This window comes from Meleagris gallopavo, chromosome 15, assembly GCF_905368555.1.
Source record: "Meleagris gallopavo chromosome 15, MGAL_WU_HG_1.1, whole genome shotgun sequence".
NCBI lineage: Eukaryota > Metazoa > Chordata > Aves > Galliformes > Phasianidae > Meleagris > Meleagris gallopavo.
In genome coordinates, this window is record NC_139418.1 from 15,412,801 (window position 1) to 15,427,487 (window position 14,687).

General features: G+C 45.8%; 1 protein-coding gene across 1 annotated transcript; it reads right to left on the reverse strand.

Moving 5' to 3' along the window:
* Positions 1-6,097: 6,097 nt before the first annotated feature.
* UBE2B (ubiquitin conjugating enzyme E2 B) lies at positions 6,098-14,211 on the reverse strand. Its single transcript, XM_085236956.1, has 6 exons — positions 14,047-14,211; positions 10,845-10,925; positions 10,082-10,107; positions 8,932-9,021; positions 7,456-7,544; positions 6,098-6,667 (listed from the first exon to the last, which is right to left on the reverse strand). The coding sequence occupies exons 1-6, from the start codon at positions 14,088-14,090 to the stop codon at positions 6,539-6,541; spliced, it is 459 nt and encodes a 152-aa protein (XP_085093082.1). The 5' UTR covers positions 14,091-14,211; the 3' UTR covers positions 6,098-6,538.
* Positions 14,212-14,687: the final 476 nt, after the last annotated feature.

The following is a 14,687-nucleotide window of genomic DNA, read 5'->3' on the forward strand; positions in this document are numbered from 1 at the left end:
TAGCAACTTCTAAACCAAGAATTTGCCTCTGGAGCCTTTTCAGTAGGCTGTCAAATAGAAAATATTTAAAGGGAAGCTATGATAGCATAAATTCTCTTTGTTTGAGGCAAGGATGGAGTGAATGTGTCATACGGCACTAAGAAAGAACAAGAGAAATCTCAGTGATCCAAAGTGAAAGGACTTCATTATGGAGAAAATCCTCAATCCATTTAAATCAATCACAGATCTGTTGGCTTCAGTAGTTCTGGATCTCATTACAGTCCCAACAACAAACAAACAAATAAAAATACAATAAATTTCAGCACCAAAATGCATGATTTCAGTCCTCTATAACCTCCCGTGCAGGAATGCTCAGGGTCTGCACCTGCACGAGCTGCAGGAGCTGGCTGTGGGTCAGCAGCAGCACGTGGCCACACCTCACCCACCACTCACTGGGGACTTCTGGCAGCTGCTGAGCTACAGCCCAGCCTTCCAGAATGGAAGAACTCCTTCTAAATGTGAATATATTTGGGATTTCTTTGTAAATACTTGGAATCTCACTGCTAACAAGTTGGAGTGGTTGAACAAACTGATGTTCAAGGTGCCCTTAGGAACACGTGGTGCACGACCTGCAGGCAGCACAGCACCTCGCAGTGCCCAGCTGCAGTCCTGCCGACCTCTCCCTAACAGAAGCAGTGTCTGAAACACACCCCCCGCCTCCAGATTGCAGAGAAAGGCAGCAGCAAGGAGTGAAACAGAGCTGCCCTCGCCTGCTGGGTTATTGCTCCATGACCACAAACACAGCCTTATCTCCAAACGCAGCAAGGACGAAACAGATGAATCACAGTGCAAATATCTGTCATTTCTTCTGGTTTACTTCGTGCTACAGAAGGGCAAGCAGGCAAACAAAACCAGCAAAAACAAATTGAGCTCTCCGGTCTACTTCTTATCCCACTTAATAAAGGGTATGCTTTGCTACCACTTAATTCAATGGAAAAATTCCTTTAGGTCTCCATGGGAACGACACTGGTCTATAATACTTAACCATAAGTACCAAATTCTGTAAGCTTTGGCTGCAACTTTTTTGTGTCCTTTTAAAGATCTCTGTGGATAAAGAACGTGAGGCTCTGGAGTCAATAAAGTCAACGAAGCAGTTTTCACAGGCATCAAAAGTTCACTTCCAAACTTTTCTACAAAATAGTTACTGGAATTTGGAGAAAGCGAGCACAAAGAAAACACTGTAATAACAAACACAATGACCCTTTTAACAAGTAAAGCGAGCGGGCTGATTAATGAAATTGGACTTACAGTACATTTGGACCAGACAGCGAATGGAAATCTCTCAGCAGCCCATCACAAGGCAGACAATGTGTAAGCAGATAACAGCAAGCTGTGTGGTTCATAATTAATTCAAAAGACATGGCAGTTCTGTCTCCGTGCTGGCCCTGGTCAGTCACTGAAGACAATCCTGCTCAGTCTGGGTGAAGTGCTGTATATCAGAACGAAATTCCTTCCTTCCGCTCTCATCACAACAGCAATGACCACAGATTAACAAGAGAAACATCAGTGTTTACTGGGCACTACGTTTGTGGGGCAGAGCTCTGAACCATCCTGAACCCAACCTTCTCTCCTTGGCTGTGAGGACTGAATAAACAGCAACGTAAGTAAAGGAATAAACGGTGATGATAGCAATGAAAAGCAATTAATAATCTGATGCTGAGACCGAGCAGTTCAAAGTTCAGCTCAGGCTTTGTTCAGAGATCTGTAAGCAGCGGCTTATCTCGGTTAAGACCCAACGTGGGGCTCAGAGCCCGGGCTGACCTCACTGTGATGGAGAGGTCCCTGCTCCACGTGTACTGAGGTCCTCCCTGTGCCTGGTGAGGTGTGCAGATGTGCTCCTTGCTGGGGCTGCAGCACCCCTCCCAGCGCCACGGCTCCGCCTGTGGCATGTGTACCAAATCAGCAGCTGTCAAAATTATTCAGCTTGGAAATTAATCAGACACGGCAGTTAATAAGCCAAAGGTAAAAAACAAGGCAGGAAACACACAGTTTCAGTTGTGAGGGTTGAGGACTGAGTGCTCCACGCTACAGGTGGAGGCTCAGGGAGGCTGAGCCCATCTACCTCCAATGCTGACGGCCTCCGCTGCGCGGCTCTAATAAATCAGTCAGCACCATCGTTCCATAATGCTGCCTTTATGCTGGGGTTTGACCCAGCCCTGGCACACGTTTAAGGGCAAAAATAATTTATGACATCACCGAATTCCTGATTAAAACATTTTCATACTGGGATTTTAAAATACACTTTCATTGACTAACATTTTCACTAGCTCAGAAAATCCCACGCTACGTGCTTTGACCACATCATAAAGAAAAAGGCTTCATTTGGATGCTGAACAATGCGCAGTGTTTAAGAGCAGTCAGTTTACTTTCTGGCAGGATACAGCTTTCACACAGACCAGCTCAGAAACACGACACTGATATAGGCATTAAGAATGGATTAACACTGCCATGGAGGCTGCAATACTACCACTAGTGGGACAGTACCAAACAGAGCACGTATCCTGGTTGAAAATCTTCATATCCAGCGCAGAATCATGAGAGAACAACAAGAAACCTTTAGGGAATACTGCAATTTCCACAGCCTTGTGATGCTAATTGCAGTCATTATCAGAGTCTAAAAGTTCTGCATATTTTTTGTTCTCTGCTCACTGCAGCTGTGCAATGAGACAAACTCAAGGTGCAATAACAACGTTCAGTGCTGCATACAAAAAAAAAAGAAAAATAAAATCCTGAGTCCCACCTAATTTCAGTATTATTACCTCACACATTTTTTTTTTTTCAGATTCTAACATAATCAGCTCAAAAAGCTTTCTCCTCTCCTACGTACGTACACACACACAATCCAAGGTATATTATTTTCTAAAATGACAACTTCAGTCCTTTGAATTCACAGCAATCTCAGAAGCAGAAAAGCCTATGGTTTTGTAATGGGTTTTCTTCTTTGGTTCTTTTTTTTTTTTTCGATTTAGCTCCTTTTTCTGTTGCCCTTTACACCATTTATCTTTCAATATCAAGGCAATGAATTTTTGTATTTGTTTCCTTGTTTCAGCAAGAGAAGATAGGAAAAAAGGTCTAGAGATTAACTGTAAAGAAGGCTTTATTGAACAGAACTGTCCACAGACATACAACGACACACAATTCTATGTTGCTCTCCTATTTTTGAACGTTTTTGTCCGAAAAGCTTTTATGAAATAAAAAGCCCTAAACCACCCAGCACTGCTGACATGACTTTCTCATGGCCCAAGGGCTAGATCCAAGCTAGGCTTTATAGCAGTGAGTGGTGCAATGCTCAGGCTTACACCCTGGCACATGGATGATGGTTTTATGCAGTGGCTTAAAGAAAAGCCAAAGCTGAGTTGTGGAGCAGAGACCTGAGCTGAGGCTCCATGCACACAAATGCCTGAGCCGTGGATCTGTAGCCTGGAGGTCACTGTCCTCTCATGGGCAGGGATGTGTCTTTCATTCTTTCCTGTGCTGTGGAGCTCCATCAAAAGCAGAGGTGGAGAATCCCTCCTCGCCAACTCGCACGTTACAGCAGATCATCTGTTGATTATATCCTTCCTCTTCAAAAAAAAAAGCAAAACCAACTCCAAACAAATACAGCATGATATTTGCCCGGGAGAGCTTACACAAACAGAAAAATGCTCAAATCAAAATGCTAGGTAGGGAAGTCTGAGCAGATGATAAGGCTCCTCCTCTCCATTTGGACAGACATAACAGTATTCCCACAGAATCTTCACAGGCAAAACATAGAAATATTCTTCTGTTTGCCTGTATCCTATCTCTTTGATTAACTAAATGCCAGCATAACCACCAGGGAATCTTCCTTTCTTCTGTAATTTCTGTATCAGGAAGCTCCCAACCTCGAATTTGGAGGTTTGTTTGACACACCGAATTAACTATTAATACAAATCCCCCCCCAAACGAAGCTGCATTCAGAGCACCTCAAGCTGCTGCAGTTACACAGCTCAGCCTGCAGTTACACAGCTCAGAGCAGAATCCCATTGGGACTGCCTGCACCTGGGAGGTGATGGTATTTGTGAGGATCTGGGTGTTGTAACTTGGGTTTGGCCCTGGTTTGGACATCTCAGGATCACAGCGCGGTTGGAAGGGACCCGACCGCCTCCAGCCGCTCCTTACACGAACGGCTGCCCAGAGCCCAGCCAGGGCTGCGGGCACCGCGGGATGGGCAGCACGGCTCTGCTGCAGCGCCAGAAATATCGGGAATCGCGTCCTCCTCTCACATCCACTCTGCATCTCCCCTCTTTTAAAGCCTCTCCCCCTCGTCCTGCTCCGTGAGGTGTACTGTGAGCCGTGCTCTTGTGAGTGGATAGACTGCAGCTTATTGCCTTTCAGCTCCCTCGGGGTTACCGAAGCAGCCCGGACCCCGCGCTGGGTGCCCTACCGCTCCCTCCCGCCCGGGCACAGCCGTGACCGACCGGCCGCCTCCGTTCCGGGCCGCGGCACCCCCAGACCCGCTCCACCCAGGGGCGGCAGTGCGCAGTGCGCCTGCGCGGCAGCCGCCCCGCTCCTCCAGGGCAGAGGAGGCGTGGGGCAGAGTGGACCCAGGAGGCCACATGCAGGAGGAGGCCTTCCGGCCCCGGTGAGGCCGCTTCCGGCGACGGCAACGGGGCTCAGCCCTGGCGGCCTCCCGGCACTGCGGAGCGTCCTGCGCCCTGTCGCCAACAGGCAGCGCGGCCTGCCACCGGGAAACGGTGCTGTAACTTTTAATTGCACGCCAGACGTCTCGCTTCGCGAGCCGCTAGGGGCGAGCAGAGACCTGCAGGTGCCCGAACAGCCGCCCTGCGGTCCGCCTCCTCCTGCGGGACCCGTCGCGTCCCAGTGACGTCACAGCCCGCACAGGAGCGGATGTCAGATCTCACCTCTAAGTCACGCCGCCTCCGTCCAGACGCATCCAGAACCATCTTCTGAGCTTAATCAACCTGTAACTAAGCTAAGCTGATCAGCAGTAATCAAACTAATGAGCGGCAAAGCTCATCTCGCACACAATGAAGCAACGGAAATACTGAAACATGAGATTAAAGGAGGAAAATATTCCGAATGTAGATTGATTCTTAGGAACCTTGTCAGTACTCTGTGTATAAACAAATGCCTCTGCAGTGATGCTGCCTTATTCGACCCATCGTGAAAAAGGGAATTGGGTCTTTTGGGGTTTCTGTACAAGCACTGATATTCACGTTTCTCTGCATTAACAAAGTTCAGCTTTTACTGATGACTGTGGCAAATAAGAAGTATTTTCCAAATGAAATAAACTTCCATTGCTTTTCAGGCAACGCTGAGCTGCGTGTTTTATATGGGATTTGAGGGTTCTAATGCATACGTCACGCTGGATGGAACTGTGACAGAGGCAGCTGCTAGAAGAAAAAAAAAGTCCTAATTCTTTACTACAGACATCCACTGTGTCTTTAAAAATACAGGAAAAAAAGCAGAATGTCCACATTTACAAAGACAAAACCAAGCTTCTTTAAAACTGACAGCTTAAGAATATTTAAAACTTCTGTGAAACAGACACGAGGCCAGGTTCCATAGAACTCCATTACATCTGCAATCCCATTCTCTTCTGCTTGTGATTAATTACTTCCCTAGCCAAAGATAAACTAATGGAATACTTGTTTAACTATTAGAAGATATTCAGGACTGTATTACAGTATCAATATATGAAAAGAAGACAGATTTAGTTGACAATATTTTACAGTTTGGTAAAATACAATCTCCCTAAAAAATATACCGTTACCAAAGCCTGGTGATCCAGCTCCTGTTTGCAACTCTGCTGCTGGCTGGTAGTGGAACTTTTAGCCAAATAGTTATGCTTCCCCATTTACAAAGTGGCAGCTACCAACACTTCTCTTCCTCACACATCTGAGGAACACAGAATCGAATGAAAGCCTGCTGCAGCTGCAGAGATATCCACAGAGAAGACAGCTATATAATGGATTGGTTTTTCTGTTTTTAAAGTGCGTGGTATAATCGGCATGTAGCAAAGGGGAAAATGGACTCAAAATGAGCCTTTTGAAAGAGATACAGAATGAGAGAAGAGTGTCTTGCACTGAGGTTATGTATTTAACAGTTTTACATGAAATATTTATATATAAAAACTTTGTTAAGTGCTTTTCTCCAATTTAAAAATCTAAAGAATTCAAAAATAAGGCATTCAGTATTTGAAAAAGTACAGATTTACAAAATGTGTATATTCTGTCATGAAAACTCCACACCAACATTATACACTTGGAAAAAAAATACAAACAGGATATATTACAAATTTATGTAGCAATAACTTAGTTCATACCATGCAATAAGAAGTACGTTAATCAAGATACACAAGCTTTTAAGTTTCCTAAACTGGAGGGCTTAATTCTGTTTGCAAATGAGTTTTTATGCAAATTCTTAGAGCTGTGGCACTTGAAATTCTTGGTAGCCTTTCTACTGAGAGTTAAATTGTACATAATGATTACGAGGATGGAGAGTAACAAAGCAGCTGTTACGAATCATTCCAACTTTGTTCGACAATAGCTGAAACTCTTTTCTCATATTCACGTTTGTTCTCCTGATAAAGCTGTGCTGCCTGACTGTTTGCTGGACTGTTTGGATTAGGTTCATCAAGCAGAGACTGTAAAAAAGGGAAAAACAAAGTGAGACAAATCAACAATTTATAGAACAGTGAAAAACAACATCCTTCCTATCAAATGCTTCAGAAAACAAACATGACAAAGTAGAGCCCGCTTAAAAAACAAGACACAATAAAACATGTTAAAGCTAATATTAGGCACCCCAATAGAGCTGCTGAGCTTCCAGTTATACATTTTATGTGCATTAGCACTGTATACATTTTTAGGCTCCTCATGTCCTTACACACAGATACAGAGCCATTTGTGCCAGTTTGCAGTATGACACCAACTGGTTATTTGGCAATTATACCACTGATGTCAGGCAGGACTAAAGAGAAGCACAGGTAACTTCTACAACGCTTTACTACACAAATATAAGAACATTCATAAAGGAGAAAAAAATATTTGCAGTCTGCCCTATCATTTCTATTTACTCCAATTAAACAAATTTCAGCAGCACTTGAAGTGACAGGCCAAGGCTTTGTGAAATGGTTTCAAATGTTACATTATACAAATTTTATACCTGACTGCCCATCTTGACTAAAGGAGATAAAAAAGGAAGCTAAATCACTGTTTTCTTGTGAAATTTATCCAACAGCAATTTTGTAGCTCAAAATCAGCAGTTACATAGGTCAGCACTTTGTGTTTATTTGATCTAAAAAGCAATTGCTTAGGCTACAAGTATGTGAAGTTCCTTGACAAAAGTATCTTCAGTTTTGTCACTGAGCTGTGTACTCTCCAAAACAGACTTGTAACAACATACTTAACTGCTAACTAGATTTAAAGTTACCTGAATTGAAGTTAAAATAGATGAAACGTCGTATGTTGGGCTCCACCGATTCTGAAGAATATCTAAACATATGCTGCCATCCGCGTAAACTGCAAACACAGCACAGATCAGTCATCACTTATCAGACTTACCTTACGTTCTGTTCATTAAATACAGTTCAAGCAAGAACTACTGTATCAATTTGGCCTGTGTTCAAAAAATGCTTTAGGATTATAGCAGCTATGGCTGACTATCTTCTATAATTTGATACCTGGTATTTTGAAGGAGATATATTACTGGAAGTAACAAAACATCTAAGAGGAAATGAAAGAAGGTTCAAAAAATACGGCAATAGCACAGGAACTGGTAGACCTGGACTCGGCTTCTTGCTCCTCCTGTGTGCTTGGCCCAGATTCAAGTCGACGTAATGCCTCTCAGCAAGCAGAGAGACATTTGCTGCAGGCATGGAATGCACTGCGCCAGCCGAGGATCTCAGTCATCATGCACTGCATGGGAAACTGCACACAGTCTTCACACACTAGGAAAGGCACTAAGGCAGACAATAGGAAACACTGTCTGCCTGAAATACTACTTCTGTCTGAATATAAGAGCCTGTAGGAAACTGAGATTTGTCATGCAAGCTTCTATATGCTGTTTTTTTAGCTTGTTCATCCCAGTAACGAAATATAATAAAATAAAACGGTCAGAAGCATACTGGCTTTGTTACGTGACAGATAAATGGTTAGAGAGTATTGCCTAAGAATACTGCCTAAGCCACAGAACTGTAGTTAAAACCAGCCTCCGCTCAAGGAGGGTTAAAGCTACAGGAACTGCTGAAACAGGTTTACGCTTCAACTCTCAGTTTGCATCTATAACCCTCTGTAACAGAGGGGATTGGGAAACAGAGGCATGGTTTATGTTTTCTGCATCCAACAACCAGATAAAAGCTATGGAGAGATGGAGTGAGAAGCACAGCACTCCATGGCTGCTCTCCCACCGAGGTGGGGGCAGCTCCCTCCCCTCTGCTCTCCCCTAGGAGTGCACTTTCTTGCTTGCCTCCCACTGCCAGCACTGCTTTGCACAGGGAACCCCATGCAGGTTGGCTTGGCTGAGCTCTCACCTGACAGAAATAAGTAACATTTGGCACCATCAGTTCCCTGCTTGGATTCATGATGTGTCTACACAGACAGAAGTGCTGTTAAATGGAAGGAGGCAGGAATCTGAAGCAGGATTGCCCCTCTAGGCCAACTTAAGTGCAGCTGTAGCTGAAAACACTTACAAATTTTGCAGCCATATTGATTAGAAAGAGACAGATAGTTGCTACTTAACAGCACCACAACTCTCAGTTCTTCCATCAAGTAGTTACTGCCTGAGACAACTACTCAGCAGGTAGCAGTGCAGAGAGCAAACCGTTAAGCATTCTGGAGCTCTGCAGAATAAATGACCACACCATAATAGTTAGTAAGTATTATGGCTAAATAAAAATGATTTACTCACCGTTTGGATGGAACATTTTTGATAAAAACCTAACAGTTGGAGGTTTGTTTGGATATTCTTCTGAAAATTCTATTACTAGTTTAAAAGTACCTGTCCAAACAAACATAAATACAATTAGATGACCACTAACAAAAAATGCCCCAGGAAAAAAACAAGGTAAGTTAGTTCATGTGCTCCATAATCAATATTTCTCCCCACTATTATGCAAACAAACCACATTAAGTCTGCTTTCTTTTCACGTATTTCAAGTGATAATGGAACTATGGCACTAATAATTACTAATTGCAATAAAAACAGCAGCAGCTAGGTCCAAGCATTGAGACTCACTGTATACATGGGGAAAGCAGCTACATCCAACATCAATCATCCCACTGCCTTCCTCCCTTCTTCTGTGACCAAATACCCCTGTTCTATGGACTTCAGTGACTTTAAGGTGTTTCATTAAGAAGGCCCTGTGGTGCCAGCAAGCAAAAACTGGAATTTCATCATCAGCAATCTCAGTCTTTGGAGCTCATGACTGATTCACTGAAAACCTTTATTACGGATCAGTGAATAATTTACTGTACTTCTCCAACCCAACACAGAGAAAAACCCATCTGCTGCTGATTACTGCAATAACGCTATAATTATTAAACTCATTATTCCTCATATGCCTAGGGGAGATTCATTACACATCAACTTTCATGTTTATGTACAGATTTGGTATTCCCCCCCTCTCACTGAGTTCTATTTTCAGAACAATTCAAGATTTTTCACCTGCTCTTAGTTAGAAGAACAGAGATGAATCAAACATGCTACAAAGATGAAACCAGAAAAGCATTTTTGCTCAGCTATCTTGCTGAGCTTAGCTGCAGAGATGTGAAAACATCTGGCAGCATTAGACTAACTTCCTCCACCAAAAGCTCAAATGTTCTGTGCCTAAACAAGTCTTGGTATAAGCACTGCTTCATGGCTTTGTAACTAACCATCAACCACTGTGATAGATAGACACTGCTTGCACAGAAATACAGTATTTTCATAGCTAACTCGACCTTGATCCATTACTCTTTGCTTATTTAGACTGTTCCAACCTACATAGTATCAGAGCAGAATAATGTTAATATTGACAATATTCACAAGAATGACAGAAATACAGAAGTTAGCTGCTTACCATCTTCAAAAGGTGTCCCTTCTGGCCTGAAAGGTGTAAACAATAAATTCCAGTTAAAAATGACCATTACTTCTGAACACTCACAACAAACATGTATATTATTCCTTATTCTCCTCAAGACAGACAGAGAGACAATCATACAGATATTTAGTGAAGCCTCCAAAGGCAACTTCTGGGAGCTTTGTCACATTCAGCAGACTTTCCCATGGTCAATCTGTTAGTGAAGATACCCACTTCATTATCACCCCAAGCAGTGCACGTGCCATGTTTCAGACTAGAGCTGAATTAACGAGGAGATTGTTAGTAAGCTGACTTCAGGCTTACGAAGGGACACTACCAGAGTTCCTCTTCTGCAGGACACGTAACGTGACTTCCTCAATAGAACCTCATTCCACCAGGAATCAATCCAAACACTGCCAATGCAGCTGGATTTGATGGCCAAGAACATGTGGTGCTCTTATGTACCTTTAAAGAGCCAGCCTGCTTTTTCATAACCCAGCTCCTATAAAACCTGTTCTATTTATTAAGCCACATGCAAACATCATTAAAAAAAAAGACAATGAATATACATTTTTTCCCCTAGGCATTCTTTATTACCCCTGAAAACAGATTTTCACTGTGATTGCACACTTGGTCATTTCTGTAAATTTCCTGACTTTACATTCACAAAGGAAAAAAAAAAAAAAAAAGGAATGTTATAAAAAAATTCCCCCACCTCCCTCTCCCAAAAAATAGGGACTTCATAGTGAGCAAAAACTCTTACCCAAATATAACTGCATTCCACTGCATTATATTATTCTCAGATGGTGCACCACTGACACCCACAGGAGGGTCTTCTTGCAATCTAGAAATTACAAATATAGAACAGCAAGCCTTACGTAAGTGAAATGCTTCCACCTGCAAGTCTGACTCAATAGTAACATCCACTTTTTTACTAAATCTTTTCTCATTCTAAATTACTGAACAAAGTGTTACATGCAGATTAGCAGTATCCCAAAAGACAAACCAAGATCTGCTCCTGGATTACATCTACACGCTATGACAGCCCAGCAGGTTGAGGCAGGTGTGCAAAGCACCATAAGTAACGATGCTTTAAAGCAGCACACGAAGCTGGGATGGATTTATAGTACCACCCAGATGGTTATGGAGGAGCAGAGCAAGTAACTGCTGCTGGCTGCCACAGTGAAACAGAGAATAAGCCATGGCCAGAAACAGGAGCTCAGCAAAGTGATACAGGACATACTTACTGGAACTGAGGGCAAAGAACTGTCAACTGAGCTTTTTCTGCATCCCTAAGTCTGTGCACGATGCAGCTAAATTTGGTATAAGGCTGTCTTGGCTGGTGAGCTGACTGCTTCAAAAGGGAAGAGGGAGCAAGGGGAAACCTTTGTACTGTTCCCTGATAGCAGTTCCACAAATGTAAATATTTGTCTCTAAAGCAGTAGTGGAAGCATTTGAAATTCTTCTTAGTTCCTTAATCCTTGGACTAGGGAAAAGCACGTTGCTTACTGAAAGCTGCATAAACTCACACCAGACAAATATATGCTCTAACTAAATAACAGGACCTAGATTCTCTCCTTTTGTCCATTCTGTGTGTTTCTGCTAAAGGATCACTTAAGAGCCTGGAACAACATAAAGCACTAAACTCCCACACCACTGGGGACTGCCCAGGCAGATCCTTCTGTGACAGCTCCCATCCACTGCACACACTTGAGTCATGCAAGAATAAAGAAAATGAAGTAACTGCCCTCGCTTTGAAGCAATTGTTCAGAGTTAACATGAGATTTGACCACGCAACAGAATAATGTTAAGAGCAAACCCTCAGTGGAAGCCCTACAGACCGAGAGACAAACTCTAACTCAGTTTCAGCCCATTTGTGCAGACTGACTTAGGGCTGAGCTGGGCACAGCGCCAGCAGCGATGCCTGGAAGTCCCCCCGTGCCTGGATGTCCATCCCTGACACAGTGAGTACAGCTGCTCGTGTACACAGACACCAGCAATGACGCTGCCCGCACAGCCAGGCTGGCAGCTGGGCTCTGCCTGCTTGCAATCCAGCTCCCCTGCGGACCGTGTTTACATCCTTGCTCTGTGAGCACATGCAGTCCAGACAGCTTAATTTGAACAGCATAAACCACCTACTATTTTGGTCAGGGAGAGCAGGAATGTGTTTTCTTCCATACCAGACTGCACGCTGGTAATAACGCCTGACACTTTGCCTGATAAATGTATCAGGAGAACGGCTTTGGGTTTAACAGCAATTTTAAAAGCTCATGTACACCCTGCTGTCAAGAGGTCTAACTAACTACAGACAGGTCGTGGCAGGGGCTGCACGCCAGGCTGGTCTCAACAGGGCCTGGAAGTCAGTAAGAATCAGGGAAAATGTAGTATTTGTAAGCCCTTTTCTAACAGTACTTACACACAGACAATCACAGAAACACCAAGGTTGGAAAAGACCCACAGGATCATCCAGACCAACCATCCACTGATCACCAATAGCTCTTACTAAACCATGTCCCTCAATACTGAGCACCTCCAGGGTCGGTGACCCCACCACCTCCCTGGGCAGCCCATTCCAGTGCCTGACCACTCTTTCAGAGAAGTAGTATTTCCTAACATCAAGCCTAAATATCCCCTGGCGCAGCTTGAAGCCATTCCCTCTACTTCTATTGCCAGTTACACAAGAGAAGAGGCCGACCCCCAGCTCACTACAACCTCCCTTCAGGTAGTTATGGAGAGCAATAAGGACTCCCCTGAGCCTCCTCTATACAATATTTATACATAATGATACATGCACGTATAAAAATAACATTTCTCTGTTGGTTTAATTAGGTGATACAAGACACTGCTCCCTCTCTACTACTCCTGGCAGTTCTAAGATGCAAAAGGAGTTTATATTTAACCAAGTGAATCAGAGCTCACAGCACAGCCTGCTGTTTCAGTATGAGGTAAGAGTAGCACAAGGCTAAACAAAAATATAACTGGGGGGAAGGAGGAAGGGAAAAAAATAGACATGAGATAGCTGTGTGCGTTTTGGGGTAAAGTGGTCAAATATCTGATAAAGAAATGGGAGCTGTGCTCGCTCTTCAAAGTATTCTCCACCTTCCATTCCAAGATCACGAAGCCAGTCCTGAGATCACAAAATGACACAGAAAGGCCTGATCGCTATCCAGGAGCACTGCTCAGCGCTGAGCAGATCACTCAGTTCCTGAGATGAAGGATGCCCGCTGCTCGGATGGTGCAGGCTCCCGGGCTCAGCTCGCTGCCCGCTCAGCTCCCATCGCAGCACCGCTCCGCGTTCGGTGCACACAACTGCTCCCCGCTGCGTTTTCGGTGCGGGCACCACAGCTGTGCTAAGAAAAGAGCCCCTACCCGAGCTGACTCATCTCAGGCTGAGGAGGAAACACACCGAACTGTGACGTTTACAAAACACAACAACAAACCCCAACACCGCTTTTCCTCCGCTCCCAGCTATGACCCCATCGGTCGGTAACGCTCAGAAACACGCGGCGACCGGCAGCTCCCGGCGCTCGGTGTGCGTTATACAAGACTGCCAGGATGGAAAAGCTCGGACAGAACCGCATGCGCACACAAACATTAAAGGGCACTTGGGTTTTGCTTACACACGGAGAACGGAGCGGCCGCTAATTGCGGCGCTCCATATTTAGAAGCCCCCCGCGAGAGTTCGTTCCGGACGCGGTACCGACTCTAACCTCAGGCGGCCCCGGGGGGGTGGGAGGAACCGGCCCCGGGCGGAACCGGTCCCGAGGAGCTCCGCCGGCCCGCGCTAAGGGCGGAAGGGCTCTGCTCCGCCCCGCCGCCCGGAGCGCCTCGGAGCCGCCGGGACCGCGGGAGGCTCGTCCGGAGGCGCCGGGGGAGGGGCGCGCGGAGGCCCCGGCGGTTCAGAAGAACGGCGAGGCCGCCCCGGCCCGCCCTCATCTCGGCCCCGGCCCCGCGCCGCCGCTCACCTCTTGAAGTCGCGCATCAGCCTGCGCCGCGCCGGGGTGGACATGATCGCGGCGGAGCGCCGGCCGCAGCACCGCCTCCCGCACAAACAACCCGCAATGGCGTCTCCCTCCGCGCCGGGCGGGGCCGGCCGACGTCGCGGGGGCGGGCGGGGAGGGAGCGCTCGGCTCGGTACGGCACGCCTCTCCGCTGTGCGGGGCGGCCCGCTGCGCTGCCTGGGACGGAACGCGGAACCGGCGGCTCTGAGTGCGGCACGGGAACCGCCTGGCCCCGCAGCGAGGACTTCGCACTGCGCCATGAGCTGCTGTTGAGCTGGGCGGTTCGTTTATTTCAGGTGACGGTCCGGGGCTCACGCCGAGCAGATTTTAGAGGGGGACAAAGAGCAAACGCGGCGCGGGTCGGGCCGTCCCGCAGGATGGGAGCGGCACGGACTGAAGCCGCTTCTCCTCGAGCCCTGACCCGCTTCTCACGCAGAGCCCTGGCAGCTGGCCGCAGAACCTCGGGTCAGCGATTCCGTGTGCCTCCGTGCCTTTCCTCCGGGTTTGTAAAAAGGCTGTAACCAGCACGAGGCTCATCCTGAAGTGAGAGAAATAAACATTGCACTCACCCTTCTGCCCGTTTGTTTCGCCCCCAGTTATCCAAA

Excerpts from the sequence above, each read along its gene's own strand:
- UBE2B (XM_085236956.1), bottom strand. The coding sequence starts at position 14,090 with ATGTCCACCCCGGCGCGGCGCAGGCTGATGCGCGACTTCAAGAG. Across the intron at positions 10,926-14,046 it reads CTGATGCGCGACTTCAAGAG|ATTGCAAGAAGACCCTCCTG; the intron begins GTGAGCGGCGGC and ends TGTAATTTCTAG. Across the intron at positions 9,022-10,081 it reads AGGGACACCTTTTGAAGATG|GTACTTTTAAACTAGTAATA; the intron begins GTAAGCAGCTAA and ends TTGTTTGGACAG.